Raw genomic sequence first — 16,061 nt, forward strand, 5'->3', positions numbered from 1 at the left:
CCCCCCCCCCCCCCCCATCAGCTCAATGTATAATTTAAAAAATTTATTTTTAACTCCTCCATTCTCCCATTATTTTATTTATTTATTACTATTATATATTTATTTTATTTTATTTTTAACTTCAATTAACACATTTGCACATAATCCTCCAACTATCATATTTTAAAATTTAATCCTTCCAATGCGTTCAAAAATTCTAATTTATATTTATCTTTCTTTCTCTACACGTGTACAATCAAAATATCGAAGTTATACTTCAACGCAGTATCATTATAATATTTAAATATTTACTTACCGTACTAGTTCAATTTAATAAAATCATGTGGTACAATTATCGTTTTTTTTTCTCCAAAATTCTTCCTTACTTATTCTCCACAACTTAAATTAGTCATATTCCCTTCTTTCAGACTAATTTTCATGATTAATAAAGCATTAATATTTTTAACATTATTTTATTCATAAAATAATATTTTATTCTAAGATATTTTCTTCGCCCATAACCGGTCTTCGACATTTAGATTTACATCAATGACCATTCGTCCTATCGATATGGTTACTTTGACTACTATACGAGGATATGGGGTGTTACAAATAACATCTTCTATAACTTGTCTTACTGGTGGTGAGAAATGTTGGTCTATCACATCTTTTAGTAAAATCTATTGGTCATTTGCTTCCAGTGATGATGACGATGACAACATACATGAAATAAGATCATCTGGATGACTCCCCATAAAAATTTTCATTGTTAGCACCCCAAAACTGTAGACATCACATTTCTCATCTACTTTCATCGTATAAGCCAACTCTACATAAAGAAATCCAAGTATACTTTATTTAGGTAGTAATAACAAGCATACTTTATACCTAGGCATTAATTATATGTCCCACTACTTCTATTTGATTTTAAGATGAAGGAAATTACATATATACCAGGGGCTGTGTACCCGATGGAGCCTGCAAATAAGGTCCAGTTGGAGGAGTTTGGCTTTAAAAGCCTAGTTGTGCCAAAATCTGAGACATGAACCTCATATTCCAAATCCAAGAGAACATTATTACTAGAAATGTCTCGATGAATTATAGGTGGTGATGGTCGTGATGCATATAAGACAAAGCATTGGCCAATCCTTTGACAACATTGAGCCTCTTCATCCAATCCAACTCTGCTCCCTCTTCATTGTTGCTTAAGATCCTTCTCAAACTTCCCCTTTCCACAAACTCATAAACCAGAAATAAGTGCTTCGAATGTGAACAAAAACCATAACTTCACAATATTACGATGCTTTATTTCTGTTAAAGCATGTATCTCACTTTCAAAGGCTTTCAAGTTGTTGATAAGCATGCTATCTTCATGCTAGTGAAGTTTCTTGACAGTAACCACCTAACTAATTGGTAGCACAACTTTATAAACATATCCAGATCCTCCTGAACCAATGCAATAGTTGGAGTTAAAATCTTCTGTGGCTTCAATAATGTTCTCATAAAGTGTTCTTCCATCAAATCCAAATATTGTGAAAATATCTCCAGGTTGTTGTGCCTCCCTTGACTCAGATTTTTTTGTTTGAATCTTTTGGCGAAGAATAAAGAAACCTCCAACCAAGGTAAATATCAAAAGTAGGATACCTAAAAATAGAAACACAACTAAAATGATTACTCTGTTGCTTTTTCTATGACCGATTTTGTTGCTAGTGATAGGAGCATAACGCATTAATCCAGTGGCATTACCACAGAGGCCTTTGTTGTTTCTTAAGGCATCAAATGAAGCCTCATGAAATGCCTTAATGTGGCGAATAGGGCTTTCTAGTTGATTATAGGATATATTCACAATTGTCAAGCTCCGTAAACCATTGAAAGCAATCGAGATGGAACCATTCAGCATATTGTGAGAAAGGTCCAATATTTCCAAGGTATGTAGTTTTCCAAGTTATTGTGATATGGCTCCAACATGATGAATACTGAGCAAGAGAGAGAGAAAGAGGCGGCACATGAGAATGAGTGAATGTTAGAGAATTCTCATTATCCCAAAATGTATTCTTACAATAGTATTTATATACAGGGTCTCTGTTAGTCAGAGAAAAGCTAATACTAATATAACTAACAATCAAACTTTAACTAACTTTTAAACTCTAAAAACTCTATTAACAAAATGGTGCACTTTGTTGTAGTTGTGGAAGTCTTTTATTGAAACGGTGTGCATCATCTGTCTGCTTGTGGCTTTTATTGAAACGGTGCATATTATCTGTTTACTTGTGCCTTCTCTCCTTCAAACCCAGACCTGCTATCCTCTATACAATGATCTAACCTGTAGGCCTTATTCAACTAATTGTGTCTAATACTCCCCCTCAAGATGAGGAGTGAATATCATGAACACTCATCTTGCCTAATAACTTGTAGAATTGTCTTGGCTGCAAGGCCTTGGTAAAAATGTCTGCTATTCGTAATTAAGTTGAAATGTGCATAGGCTTTATTATCCCAGCTAAGACCTTTTCACGGAGGAAGTGATAATCCATTTCTATGTGTTTTATCCTTTCGTGAAATACTGGATTCTTGCTAATGTGTATTGTAGACTGACTGTTAAAGAAGATGTTTACTGCTTCCTTGTGATTGATTCCAAAATCTATCAAAAGGTATTGCAACCGAATAATTTCACAACAGGTTGAAGCCATAAACCTGTATTTTACCTTTGTTGAGCTTTTAGCCACTATGGTTTGCTTCTTTGACTTCCAACTTACAAGAGAATCTCCAATGAAAATACCAAAGCCTGTGATTAATTTTTGTGAGTCAGGACATCCTACCCAATCACTGTCAGAATAAGCTGAAATTCTCATATTAGACTTTGATTTCATTAGGATGCCTTGGCCTGGTGTTTTTTTAAGATATTTCATACCTGTGTAAGTTGCCATGAAATGTTCACTACTAGGTTTATCCACGAACTGGGATAAAACTTGCACTACATAGGAGATGTCAGGCCTAGTAAAGGTTAAATATAACAATTTACTGACCAGTTGTCTGTATTTGGTAGCATCATGCAGTTTTTGCTCCCCCTTGGTCTTGCACAACTTATGATTCTAATCAATGAGAGTACTTACAAGCTTGGTTCTTAGTAGACCATGCTCTTCTAAAAGGTCCAAGGTGTATTTTCTTTGGCATATGGATATGCCTTCTAGAGATCGAGCAATTTCAAGTCCCAGGAAAAACTTGAGTTTACCAAAGTCTTTGAGTTTAAATTGTGAACTCAAAAATCCTTTGACATTAAATGCTGCTTGAGCTAAGGTACTCATTATCAAAATATCATCAACATAGACAAAAATTGCCACAAACTCCCCATTGTTTGCCTTCATTGTAAACAAAGAATAATCTGATGTTGATTGTGTGAAGCCTAACTGTAGAATTGAGGCAGTGAGTTTAGCATTCCATTGTCTGGATGCTTGTTTGAGTCCATATAGGGATTTATGAAGCTTGCAAACCAACTTTGAACTTGTCTGATACTCCCCTTGAACAGAAAACCCCTGTGGTAGTTTCGTGTAAACTTCTTCTTCTAGGTCCCCATTCAAAAAGGCATTATTAATATCAAGTTGAGATAAGTGCCAATTATTTACAGTAACTAGAGCAAAGAAAACCCTTATTGTTCTCTGTTTAGCCACAAGACTGAAGGTTTCCTGATAATCAAAACCTGCAATTTGATTGAACCCTTTGGCCACCAACCATGCTTTGTACCTCTCAACTTCACCTGTAGCATTTGCTTTTACCTTGTATATCCATTTACAACCTACAGCATGACAATTAGGAGGCAGTGGAACAATGCTCCATGTACCATTGTCTTCCAAGGCCTTCAACTCAACAGCCATGGCTTCTCTCCAATGAAGATGGTTAGTAGCTTGATGGTAAGAGCTTGGCTCATGAACGGATGACAATGAGGCCGTAAAAGTTCTGTGTGCAGGTGACAATTTATTATAGGATAGGTACTTGGTGATTGGATGTGTAATGACTCTGTTTGAGTGGGATGGTAGGTCTGTATGGTATGCTTCTAGGTTTTTGGGAGTTTGTTAGGTTTAATTGTCACGACCCAATTTCCTTAGCCATGACCGATGCATGAGCTCAATGAGCATAGCTCACTAAGCCCAAGCAAGCCTATCCATTTACCTTTGCTTAACAAATTTATCATATCATGCATACACATACACCTTTTCCCAGGTGTGAACATAGCCAAAACACAATGGCATTATCGATAATAAAATACATGCACTATACCAGTCATGTATTTTACAATTTACATTGCATACACATATTCATATTGTTAGATTGTATTCACAATACAAAAGGACCTATGACTTCCAACGGAGACATTTATAATAAAAGGGATTACTATCGAATGCCAGATACATACCCAGGAGATGCACTACGGGAACTCCTCGATCTAGGGTCCAATAGTCACCTGACCTGAAAAGATGAATTTTTTTATAAAACGTGAGTACAATACTCAGTGAGTGAACAAGAAAGGAACAAGCATACCATAAGGAATGTTTATCGAAATCATGATGCATTCGTTTTCTCAAAACAATGCAATTGTTTTAGCTCCTTTAAACCCTTCATGAAAACCCCTCATGAAAGCCCCACATGAGTAAATCACTTTACAAAAATTCATGCTCAACTATGGTACCAAAGAAGTGGGAAACATGGCAAAAACACACAAGTTAGCAAAATGGACAGAAAGTTTCTCGCTGTAACGAGAACCAGTTCTGGTGAAGGCCCTTAAACCCGAGAGTTTCTCGCTGCAACGAAACAGAGCAACAAGAGAAAAGTTTCCCTTCACTCAACAAAAAGGCCACCCTACTAAACCAACAAAATCAACATAAAACTCATAAAAATTTCCAAAGTGTAAAGTATCAAATTTCACATATAAGTCAACCATATATCACATTCATGAGCTTTCATTTCATAAGTCTAGATATGCATAATTAGATAGCAAACATCAATATCATTATAATCACACCCGGCTCATGTACATCCCCCCACATCGTGCACATAGCCGGCACCATCGTGTGCATCCCCCCACATCAAGCACAATCAGTGCCACCGTGTACATCCCCCCACATCGTGCACACGGGCACTATCATCATCCACCTCTCACGCCACCATAAAATGGAGCTCTGATATCAAGTTTGTCACTAGGGAGGGACATACCACTCAACCCCTTCACTACAGAGGCGACAAACGGTACCTATTAGAGCACTCATAGGGCGGCTCCACCTCTTTGGGTAGCCCTTTCCTCCATAAGCCACTGGGCGGAGAGCCACGCTTCGCCCTTGTTCACGCGTTAGAGTTCCCAGGGATCGGGTAAAACCCTTTGCTCTTATACCAACTTAATTTTTCCCACATCGTGCACATACACGGTTACAATCATTATACACAATATCATTCATCATGCACAACACACACACACACACACACACACACACATATATATATATATATATCATCATATTGCAATAATGCATGAATCCATAGCAATCACATATCACAACATCAAACCATTTAACAAAATCTTGTTCCCAAGGTACATTTTCTAAGACAAGTTGGATAGAATCTTTCATATTCCCTAAAACAAGTTTGAAATGCAAGTCCACTCATCGGTATCGAAAATTCAAATTTCGAGTGCACTCGGACTAATAGTCCTCAGGCGCAATTCCTTTACCTTTTCCGAACGTCTCACTACCTTGACAAATAACAAAGTCAAGGAATTTACTATATTATCCCTAAATTGATATAAACTAATTTAAATTACTAATGCTTAATATGTAAATGCAAAAATACGTCCGATTACCGCTTAATCGCAGTATCGATTAAATTCGACCGATCATCGATTAATTAGCGATTGTATCCAATTCACCTCCAAATTAATCCATTTCTCCTCTAATACCTTAATTTACTACATACCATTTAAATAAAGCCAAATTCAGCATTAGAACCCTCACAGTTCCTTATAGAAAATTTTGGTCATTTGGTGCACTAGCACCGAAATTTTTTTCTACATAACGGTTTCACCTTAATTCATCATTTTCTAAGCCATTTTCCTTGAAATAAAAACAATCCCCCATTGATATTCAGCCCTCATGGTTTGACCAACAAGGAACCCTAGAGAAATTGAATATTTCTTTTGTGTTTTTGTTCATAACCATGCTTAACTATCCCTAAACAGTAATATAGTCTAAAATCAAATTATTCCAACAGCAATTTCTCTTCCATACCCATTTTTCAGAATTGAATTCATCATTATAACTCAATATTGAACCATGAAAATCAAGAACAAAAGAATGGGTAAGCTAGGTATCAAGGAGAATTAAAGAAATTCTAACTTACCTAGCTTGTTTCCTTGATTTCTTCACTTTTTCTTTGAATTTTCACCTAGGTTTTCTTATATTTCCCTTNGAATTGGGGATTTAATGGGCTGATTTCTATAGAAAATAATAAAATAATCAAGCATGCCATGTGTCACATGCTTATTGGCCCAATTTTTAACTTTTTGACTTTTTCTTCTTAATTTTCCACCACAAATATTCTGGTATTTATCCAATCCTACCACAATTAAAATCCCTTGGTCTTGACAAGTGCTAGGGTTAAAAATTTACCGATTTGCCCCTGGGGCGAAAAAAATTACTATTTTACCCTATTACTCCGAAATGTACCGGAATCACATTATTTCTACTTTTCACCTCAAATAACACTAATATTGATAAAAATTAACCAAATGGGGTAAAAATATTTTTTTATAAAATTTGTTTAGTCCTTTAGTGGCAAATTTACCATTTTGCCCTTGTGCCCAAAAATACTGGGAATCACAATTTTTCACTGCTAAACATCATTTTATACTCCAATAATTATAATTATATTTTATATAATTATTCTTGGTCAAATGTGATCAAATCTTGGCTAAAAATCTCCATTTTATCATCAAATGGTAAAATGATCGTTTTGTCCCTAATCGGTCAATTTTCGTGATGGACTCCAACTGGACCTTGAACTCCAAATCACTATTATAAGTCATTCTGTGGGTTTCAAAATTTTTAATTTTCTCTTAGAATTTCTATTTGAACTAGTTCAAGGCTCAATTTAACTTAGTTGTACCACTCGGTACAATACCGTCTTTTAATCAAGCTTGACAAGGTATCACACTGATACTCTTTCTAACTGGTTGTACTATGTTAGTAGTTGTGCTAAGCTCAGGTGAATTAGTACTATTGATTGCAGGTTCACCAGTAGACAATGAGTCAATAGGTAATTCATTCACATTTGAATTGAAAGTTTATAATACATTTGATACAGCTTCAGGGAAATGTGTTTCTATTGGTTCTTGGTCTTGGTGAGGATAATTGGATGAATTTGTATCAAAATAGTCAAAATAATCAGCATGCACACCAAGTGTTTGCTCAAATGCAGGATGAGAAGTAACATGCTGTGATGAATGAAAAGGAAAAATATCTTCATGAAAAACAACATTTCTAGATATTAGAGTCTTTTGTGCATAAAGATCATATATTCTATATCCCTTGATGCCATTGGGATATCCTAGGAAAATACACTTGCTTGCTCTTTTATCTAATTTCTTCCTATGCTGTGCCAACGTGGATACAAAACACAGGCATCCAAAAACCTTGAAATGATCATATGATGATGGTTTCAGATAAAGCAACTTATATAGTGATTTATTTTTAAGAATTCTGGTAGGCACTCTATTGATGATGTGTGCTACAGTAAGCACTGCATCCCTCTAGAAGTGTATTGGAACTTTAGATTGGTGCATCAGGGCTATTGCAACCATCAAGATGTGTTGATATTTTCTCTCAACAATTCCATTTTGTTGAGGTGTATCAACACATGATAAATGGTGGATTATGCCTGTCTTGGCAAAGAAATCTGTAAGTTTAAACTCTTGGCCATTATCTGACCTTAAACACTTGATTTCAAGATTAAATTGCCTTTGAACCATAGCATTAAAGGAAGGTATAATTGTTGAAACTTCTGATTTGTTCTTCATCAGAAAAATCCAAGTAAAATGAGAAAAATCATCCACAATGGTGAGGAAGAAACGATGACCATTTAAAGTGGGAGTCTCATATGGCCCCCAAATGTCCACATGGACCAATTCAAAGGAAATCTTTGTGCTTTAAGAATGAGTAGGAAAGGGAAGCTTTTTCTATTTTGCCAATGGAAAGATTTCAAAAAACAACATATTTGAACATTTAACATTTGGAAATTGTCAATGGATTACATTGATCCTTTCTATAGGAGCATGACCAAGTCTGAAATGCCATAAATCAAAAGTTTTTTTCACTGCATTACGGTTACTAACAGAAGAAATAACAGGAAATTTAATAATTCTGTCAAAACAATAATTTGATAAATCTTGAGCTTCTTTCATATGCTCTATGAAATATAATCCTGATGAGCCCTTAGCAACCCCAATCACTGTCCATGAGGGAATATCCTAGACAATACATTACATGTCAGTGAAAAGACCATTGGCCTTTTTTGAACTAGTTAGCTGACTTACAAAGATCAAGTTGAATTTGAAGCTTGGAACACACAACACATTCCTTAAGATGAGTGATTGGGTAAGTTTAAAAACACCTACATGACTAACAACAGCTCTTTTATTGGTTAGGAGTAGGACGAAACAATCCTTAACTGGTTTTGCATAGATAAAGTCATCTAAGGAATGTGAGATATGACCAGTTGCACCTAAGTCTATTATCCAATAATTTTGTTTTAACATGCAAGTGTTTATGTTTTGGAAGCTAAAAGGCATGTTGTTGGTAGTATTGAAACAAAAATGGTCTGAAATGATACCTGCAAAAGTTGAATTTACCAATGAGTGTTTTGCTTGCTGGTTGTTTGAGGAAGTGCCCTTACCATCACTGATGATTAAACCATTTTCATTGAGAATTTCCATCAGCTTGTTGACTTGTTGTGTTAGGACAGACAATTGGGACATGTTGCTTAAACCATTGAACTCTTCCTCTTGTTCTACTTGGGTTTCAACAGCTAATGCCTCATTGACTGCTATGACACTATTAAATACAGCTTTGCCTCTTTTGATATTAGGCTTTCCTTTTGTAAATTTAAAATCTTCTGAAAAGCCTATAATTCTATAACATTTTTCTTTGTTGTGTCCTTTCTTGCCACAGTGGCTGCAAACCAGATCCTTTTTCAGTTTTTTCTTTAAATCAGTTGTGGTGAGCATAGTAGAAGACTCAAGAATAGGCTGTGACTGGAAAAATAAGTTTCTCTATGTTTCCTCTCTCAATACAAGATTATAAACTCTGTCAAGGGTTGGAATGGGATCCATGAGTATGATCTGAGACCAGATTGCTGAGAATGATTCATTCAGGCCATTTAGAAACCTAAACACCATGTCTTTGTGATATCGATCAGTATATTTCTTGAAACACTCCACATTGCATCTTCCACATTCGCAATGTGGCAGAGGACGATAACTCCTCATCTCTTCCCACACTGCCTTCAACTCAATGAAGTATGCGTCCACTGATCTTGTTCCTTGGGTGATGTTCCCTAAGGTATACTACAGATTATACAATTTGGTGTCATCTGATTGAGCATAGTTAAGTTTCAAGGTATTCCACATCTCTATTGCAGATTCCATGAAAAATATGGTAGAGGCTATTAGGGGTGAGATTGAGTCTAAAAGCCAAGCAACTATGAGGTTGTTGCACCGAGTCCATGATGAGTACAGAGGGTTTGTAGCAGCTGGTTTAGGAATAGATCTATTGATGAAACCTATCTTGTTCCTAATGGTAAGGGCCAACAGAAACGATCTGCTCCATGCTACATAGTTATTAGTGGTAAGCTTTGGATTAATAATGACTGAGCTAGGGTGATCTGAATGATGAAGGTAAAATGGCGATTGAAGATCTCCAATGGGTGAGATTTGTGATGAGGTTTGAGATGCCTGAGGCCTTGATTGTGATGACTCAGATTCATCAGACATGGTTAATCAACCAATAGATGGAAAAACAGGAAAATAAATAAGAAATCAGTAACGAGAGGACAAATTTACTGGTGAAGAAGGAAGATATAACCAGAAAATGGCAAGAACAAGTCCTCTGATTATCAATAACAATCATTCACTGGTATTTTGGACCTGCTCTGATACCATGATGAATACTGAACAAAAGAGAGAGGAAGAGGCGGCACATGAGAATGAGAGAATGTTAGAGAATTCTCATTACCCCAAAAAGGTATTCTTACAGTAGTATTTATATACAGGGTCTTTGTTAGTCAGAGAAAAGCTAATACTAATATAACTAACAATCAAACTTTAACTAATTTTTAAACCCTAAAAACTCTATTAACAAAACGGTGCACTTGGCTGTAGTTGTGGAAGTCTTTTATTGAAACGGTGTGCATCATCTGTCTGCTTGTGGCTTTTATTGAAACGGTGTGTATTATCTGTCTGCTTGTGCCTTCTCTCCTTCAAACCCTGACCTGCTATCCTTTGTACAATTATCTAACCTGCAGGCCTTATTCAACTAACTGTGTCTAATACAACAAGTAAATTCTTACTCAAATCTAGGCTTTACAGACCACATATGTAGCTTAATGAAAAAGGAATGCTTTCTCCAAGTTTATTCCTGCTCAAATTCAAGCTCAATAACTTCAAGCACTCACCAAGTTGATTAGGAATCGGTCCCCTTAAATTATTTGATGCCAAGTTAGGATGTGCTAGATTTGAAAGAACTCCAATCTCTAATGGAATTTTTCCTGAAAGTTGGTTACCACTTAGCAAAAGACGAAACATCAATGATAATGATCCCAATTCCTTGGGAATCTCACCAATTAGATGATTGGGAGAGAGATCGAGTTCCTGTAATTGAGTTGCATGTTCCAACTCAGGCGGTATCTTTCCAGAAATGTTGTTATTGGAGATTTGTAGGCTTGTTAGATTATGGCATTGACCCACTTTGGAGAAAGTTCACCATAAAACTTGTTATTGCTTAATGCAATAAAACTCAAATTTGGATATACGCCAAAAGCTTCTGACAGATTTCCTGTCAAGTGATTTCCTTCAAGCCTAACTCTGTATAAGCTTTTGCAGTTTCTCAAGCTTGGTGGGATTTGACCCGTCAAATTGTTGTTCATAACCGCAAGATGAGTGAGTCGTCCACGGCGACATACATTCTCGGGTAATTGACCACTGAGATGGTTGTCTGATAATTGTAAAGATTTCAAATGAGTAAAATTGCTAAATGTTGGAGGAATGGACCCTAACAGAGTATTGTTGGTAAGGTATAATCCCGTAAGCTTTGTCAATTTTCCTGCAGAAGCAGGGATTCGGCCAGAAAGTATGTTATCAGCCACATCGAGATTGGATAAGCTGGTCAAGTTTCCTATGGAAGCAGGGATTTGGCCAGAAAGTATGTTATAAGCCACATTGAGATTAGATAGGTTGGTCAAGTTTCCTATGGAAGCAGGGATGACACCGGTGAGATTATTATTTAACAACTGCAATACGGACAAACATCTAAGTTGTCCTGTTTTACTCGGGATAGAACCAGAGAAATTGTTCTCAGCGAGTGCAAGTACAAAGAGAGATTTAAGCATTCCAACTTCTTGAGGTATCGACCCAAATAACATATTTTGACTAAGAAGAAGATTGGATAATTTGGTCAAGTTTCCTATGGAAGGAGGGATGACACCGGTAAGATAATTACCTAACAACTGCAATACGGACAGAGATCCAAGTTGTCCTATTTCACTCGGGATAGAACCAGAGAGCTCATTCCCATATAGATAAAGCCAGGCCAACTTGCTTAAATTTCCAATGGATTCTGGGATAGGACCAGTTAGGTAGTTACTTGAAAAATCAAGAAGTTGGAGAGACCTCAACATTCCTACTTCTCTAGGTATACGGCCAGTGAGTCTGTTGCTCCCAAGGTCAAGCCTCAATAAATTATGCAAGCTTCCTATAGAGGCAGGGATTGAACCACTTAAATTGTTTTCACGAAATAAGATCACAGTAGCTGAACTCAGCCTTCGTATTTTTTGTGGAATGGAACCACTGAGCTTATTTCTGGACAAGTCAAGCACGGTTAAATTATGCAAGCTTCCAATAGAGGTAGGGATTGGACCACTTAGATTGTTATCATTGACATAGATCTCAGAATCTGAACTCAGCCTTCCTATTTCTTGTGGAAAAGAGCCACTGATCATATTATTTGATAGGGAAATGAGATCAAGACTCTTCAGTAAACAAATTTCAGATGGAATATACCCTGAAAAATTATTATATGACCAGTCAAGGAAGATGAGCTTGGAAAGGTTTCCAATATGTGAGGGAATGGGCCCATACAGTGAGTTATTACGAAGCTCAAGGCTCATAAGTTTAGGGAAGGAAAAGAAATTGAGACTATGAAGTGTACCTCTGAGGCCTTCTACATAATTTGGAAGGCTTAGATTGGTGATGCTTCCTGCCTTGTCGCAAGTGATTCCGAGCCAGTTGCAATGGCTGTCTCCAAGCCACGAAGAGAGCAAAGTTTGGCTTTTGTTGTCAAGGCTAGCTTTCCATTTTAGAAGAGTTCTGCTTCTTTAGCTGGTGCAGCAGCTGCTAAAGAAGCAAAAACGATGGAGGACTGAAGCGCCACAAGCATGAGAAAGAAGAGGACCTGGAATGGTATTAAGAAAGAAGCCATGATTTGAATAGTTGAAAGGGTTCTGATTAATTGTTGTAAGTTAGTTTCTGTAGAATGGCCAGGTATTCATGCAAAATATAGAGCATTTCAGTAAGTAGCTAGTCAACATCCAAACATAAAGTAGAATAATGGCAGTATTTTATGTAAATTAGTCTACATTTAACGTTATTGAGAAAAAATTGAATTGCGTTAATTAAGGAAAAGACCACTGTATTTTAAGGTCCACTGTAAAAAGTAGAAAGGGATTTGGAGGACCCTCCATTGACTCGAATCCTTTGAAATAAATTTTGGTTCAATTCTTTGATTGGTCTAAAAAAATTTTGACGCCAAAAGAAAATTAGGTTACAAGACTCAAAAGTCTTGGGGGCAATTGTAGAATGAAAACAATTATTATGTATATATATAATAATTCTTAATGTATATATATGATATAATTATTATGTGAAACAAATAAACCAAAAATGATGTTGCAAAGCAAGAAAAAGTTGGATAAAATCCATCCATAATGAGACTCAAAGCCAGAACCTATCACATCAAATTTCATAGTAAAATATTTAAACTATATATTTAGTTAAGTTATAGTTATTATTAAAATACTATAAAATCATTTTATATTTATTTTTTTAATGTTTTTAGATATATAATCAAACTAAAATTAAATAATTGAGTGCCACTAAATGCCAGCCTTACACCCAATATTCATCTCTCTTTTGTCTGTTTTCCATTATCTCATTCTCATCACTCATCCCTATATTTTATACCAAGAAAAAACTGTAATTAAAATCAGAGATAACTTTCTTCTAACTTTTAAGGTTAATAGATATAAACATTTTGAATATAATATTTGATCATCAATCACAAATATAACTGTGCTTACAAATAGCATTAGATTTCATATCCTACTCATGTAGTTCATGCATGCGAAATTTCAAATTAATCGAAAATATCTAACTATTTGATTGATGACAATAAAATTATGATTATTAAATATATATTAAAAAAGATAGCAATCTCTCACTTCAAAAAACAAAAAAGATAGCAATCTTGATCAATATGATAGGAATATCGAATTGATTTGAAAATTTGCGTATATGACGAGCATGAGTAGATTGGTAAATCCATTGGTTGGTTTGTTAAAATATGAACTGTAAATGAAATTATAAAAAAGTGTAAAACTAATTAATTTTTTATCAATGTTACTTGACCCTTTCTCATGTATATCATAATATAACTATTATATATATAGAGTAGAATAAACCAAATAACTGATCTAAAAAATCACAAAAATATTGCACCAAATCCATCTAGCATGAGATTTTAACCGAAAGCTTAAAGGTTGCACGATTTCCTAATTCCCATTTGGACTAAGCCTTTATAGACCGGAATGAATCAAGGAACATACGTGGTAAGTTTATTCAGCACTAATTTTGTTCAAACACGTTTACTAAATATGAGTCTTGGTATTCTTTGCTTTTCAAAGTGTCTAAATTTCCATACCAACATTTATTAAGACTCGTCCTTTGTCACTAACCACCAACAAATTTCTAACGTCTTCATGGAGTTAATAATGCCACATTAGGTTGCAAGTGGGAGGACTATTTCATCATTTGGTTAATTTTCTAACAAGGAATACCATATCAAAGAATAAGCTATCCCTTAGGGGACCTCAGAATGACTATTAGATGCTTTAGGGAATAGAGATTTAATTTTTCGGATCAATTTGTCTTTGAATATATATTTTACTTAATTCCAATCTTTCCTTAGTCCGAGGAGAGAGAAATTTTATCAAGAGATTGCACCGCAAGTTCGGGCTTTTTTTTTTTTTGAACTACATTATAATTTAATCTTTCACATTTGAAGAGACGTATGTAGGCAGCTTGGTTTAGTTGTCAAGTCCAGTCAACCCAAAAAAGTTTTAATTCAATACTTGACAAAATTGAAGCTTACAAGAATTCCTAAGAAGATTACTAGAAAAATTTTTGTCACTAAGATCTTCTCACGTCAATCTAAAGGTGGAAACAAATTTTGGACCCAAAAGCAAATTAGATTTCAAGTTTTGTGAATTATGTTGGAGCGGTGGCTTTAAAGAGTTTTTGGATTCTCTTATAGTATTTTAGAAAGGGATTCTTAATATTTTGAGTATACGTTTTAGAATTTGAGTGATGCTTTTGTGAATATTATAAGAGTTCTATCTCATTATAGATGCAAATTTAAAAACTTTTTAAGAAATTAAAAATAATTATTAATAATTTCTTTATATTTTTTTCCATATATAAAAAATAAAAATAATTTTATATCTTTCTCAACTGCCTTTCACCTATCTCTCAAACCTCTCTCAAGGCTTCTTATTTGGAAAACGGCTCACAGTAGATGGAAACTCAGTTTTTAGGACTAAAATAACAAGGCTTGTGGTACCTGTTTTGGCTCTCGTTGAGCTTGCTTTTTTGTTTGCTTTCATTCTTGTCAAAGCATTCTAAAATTTTCTACTTTTTTGTATTTTCTCCAGGGAATGTTTTATTTCCTGTTGAATTATGAACGCCATTATTTAAAAAAAAGAAAAAAGAAGAAGGATAGAACATAGTTTATTCACAGTTGAGATGAGAAGCCTATCAATTAATTTTTAATCCATTCAAAGCATTCATTCTTTACAAAATCATGGTAGATTTCAAAAGGATAATTTTCAAAAGGATTTCAAAACATAATTTTCATTCCCTAAAAATCAACCTTATTATGAATTTTGCTATCATATAATATATGTTATATTTTGTCCTTTGATTGAAAAGTGAATTTGCTATTATATAGCTATTAATGAAAAGTCATAATGTTCATTTCCTGAAATAAATGTGACAAATGAGTTACTAATAAAAAATTTCAAATTTGTCCATAACCTAAAATGAATGCGACATCATTTAATAATTATAATCATGGTTATGAATCTATCTATTCCCTGAAGTGAATGCCATATCATTTAATAATTATGATCATGGATATGGAAGAGGTCATTATAATTATTTACACTATCACTATTTTAATTCTAAGGATAATTTTACTATAATCTAAACATAATTTTACTACCAGAATTGGCTAGATAATTTTGCCATTAGAAGTGGATGGATAATTTTACCATCAGAATCTAAAGATAATTTTGCCACTAGAAGTGGATGGATGTCGTAACCCACTAACCCACCAAAAGTGAATAACCCATCAAAAAAGTGGATGAATACTTTCAACGCACCAAAAGTAGATGAACAATAAAAAGATAAAAATAAAAAAAATAATAAAAGCAATGTAGAAAACATATTGTTATTGATGTGGCATGAAAGACTATTGGTCACGTACCTGTTGTACATCTTC

The 16,061-nt window shown here is 34.8% G+C and overlaps 1 protein-coding gene across 1 annotated transcript in view; it reads right to left on the minus strand.

Annotated features, from left to right (window-relative positions):
• LOC18587121 (MDIS1-interacting receptor like kinase 2) overlaps positions 1 to 16,061 on the minus strand; it is a 53,874-nt gene that overhangs the window by 37,178 nt on the left and 635 nt on the right. The window contains exons 2-3 of the mRNA XM_018128878.1: positions 16,047 to 16,057; positions 12,438 to 12,595 (exon numbers count right to left, since the gene is read on the minus strand). Coding sequence (XP_017984367.1) covers positions 12,438 to 12,595; positions 16,047 to 16,057 — 169 coding nt within the window. The remainder of the gene's footprint in view (positions 1 to 12,437; positions 12,596 to 16,046; positions 16,058 to 16,061) is intronic.

Source organism: Theobroma cacao, chromosome 10 (assembly GCF_000208745.1).
Source record: "Theobroma cacao cultivar B97-61/B2 chromosome 10, Criollo_cocoa_genome_V2, whole genome shotgun sequence".
Lineage (NCBI taxonomy): Eukaryota > Viridiplantae > Streptophyta > Magnoliopsida > Malvales > Malvaceae > Theobroma > Theobroma cacao.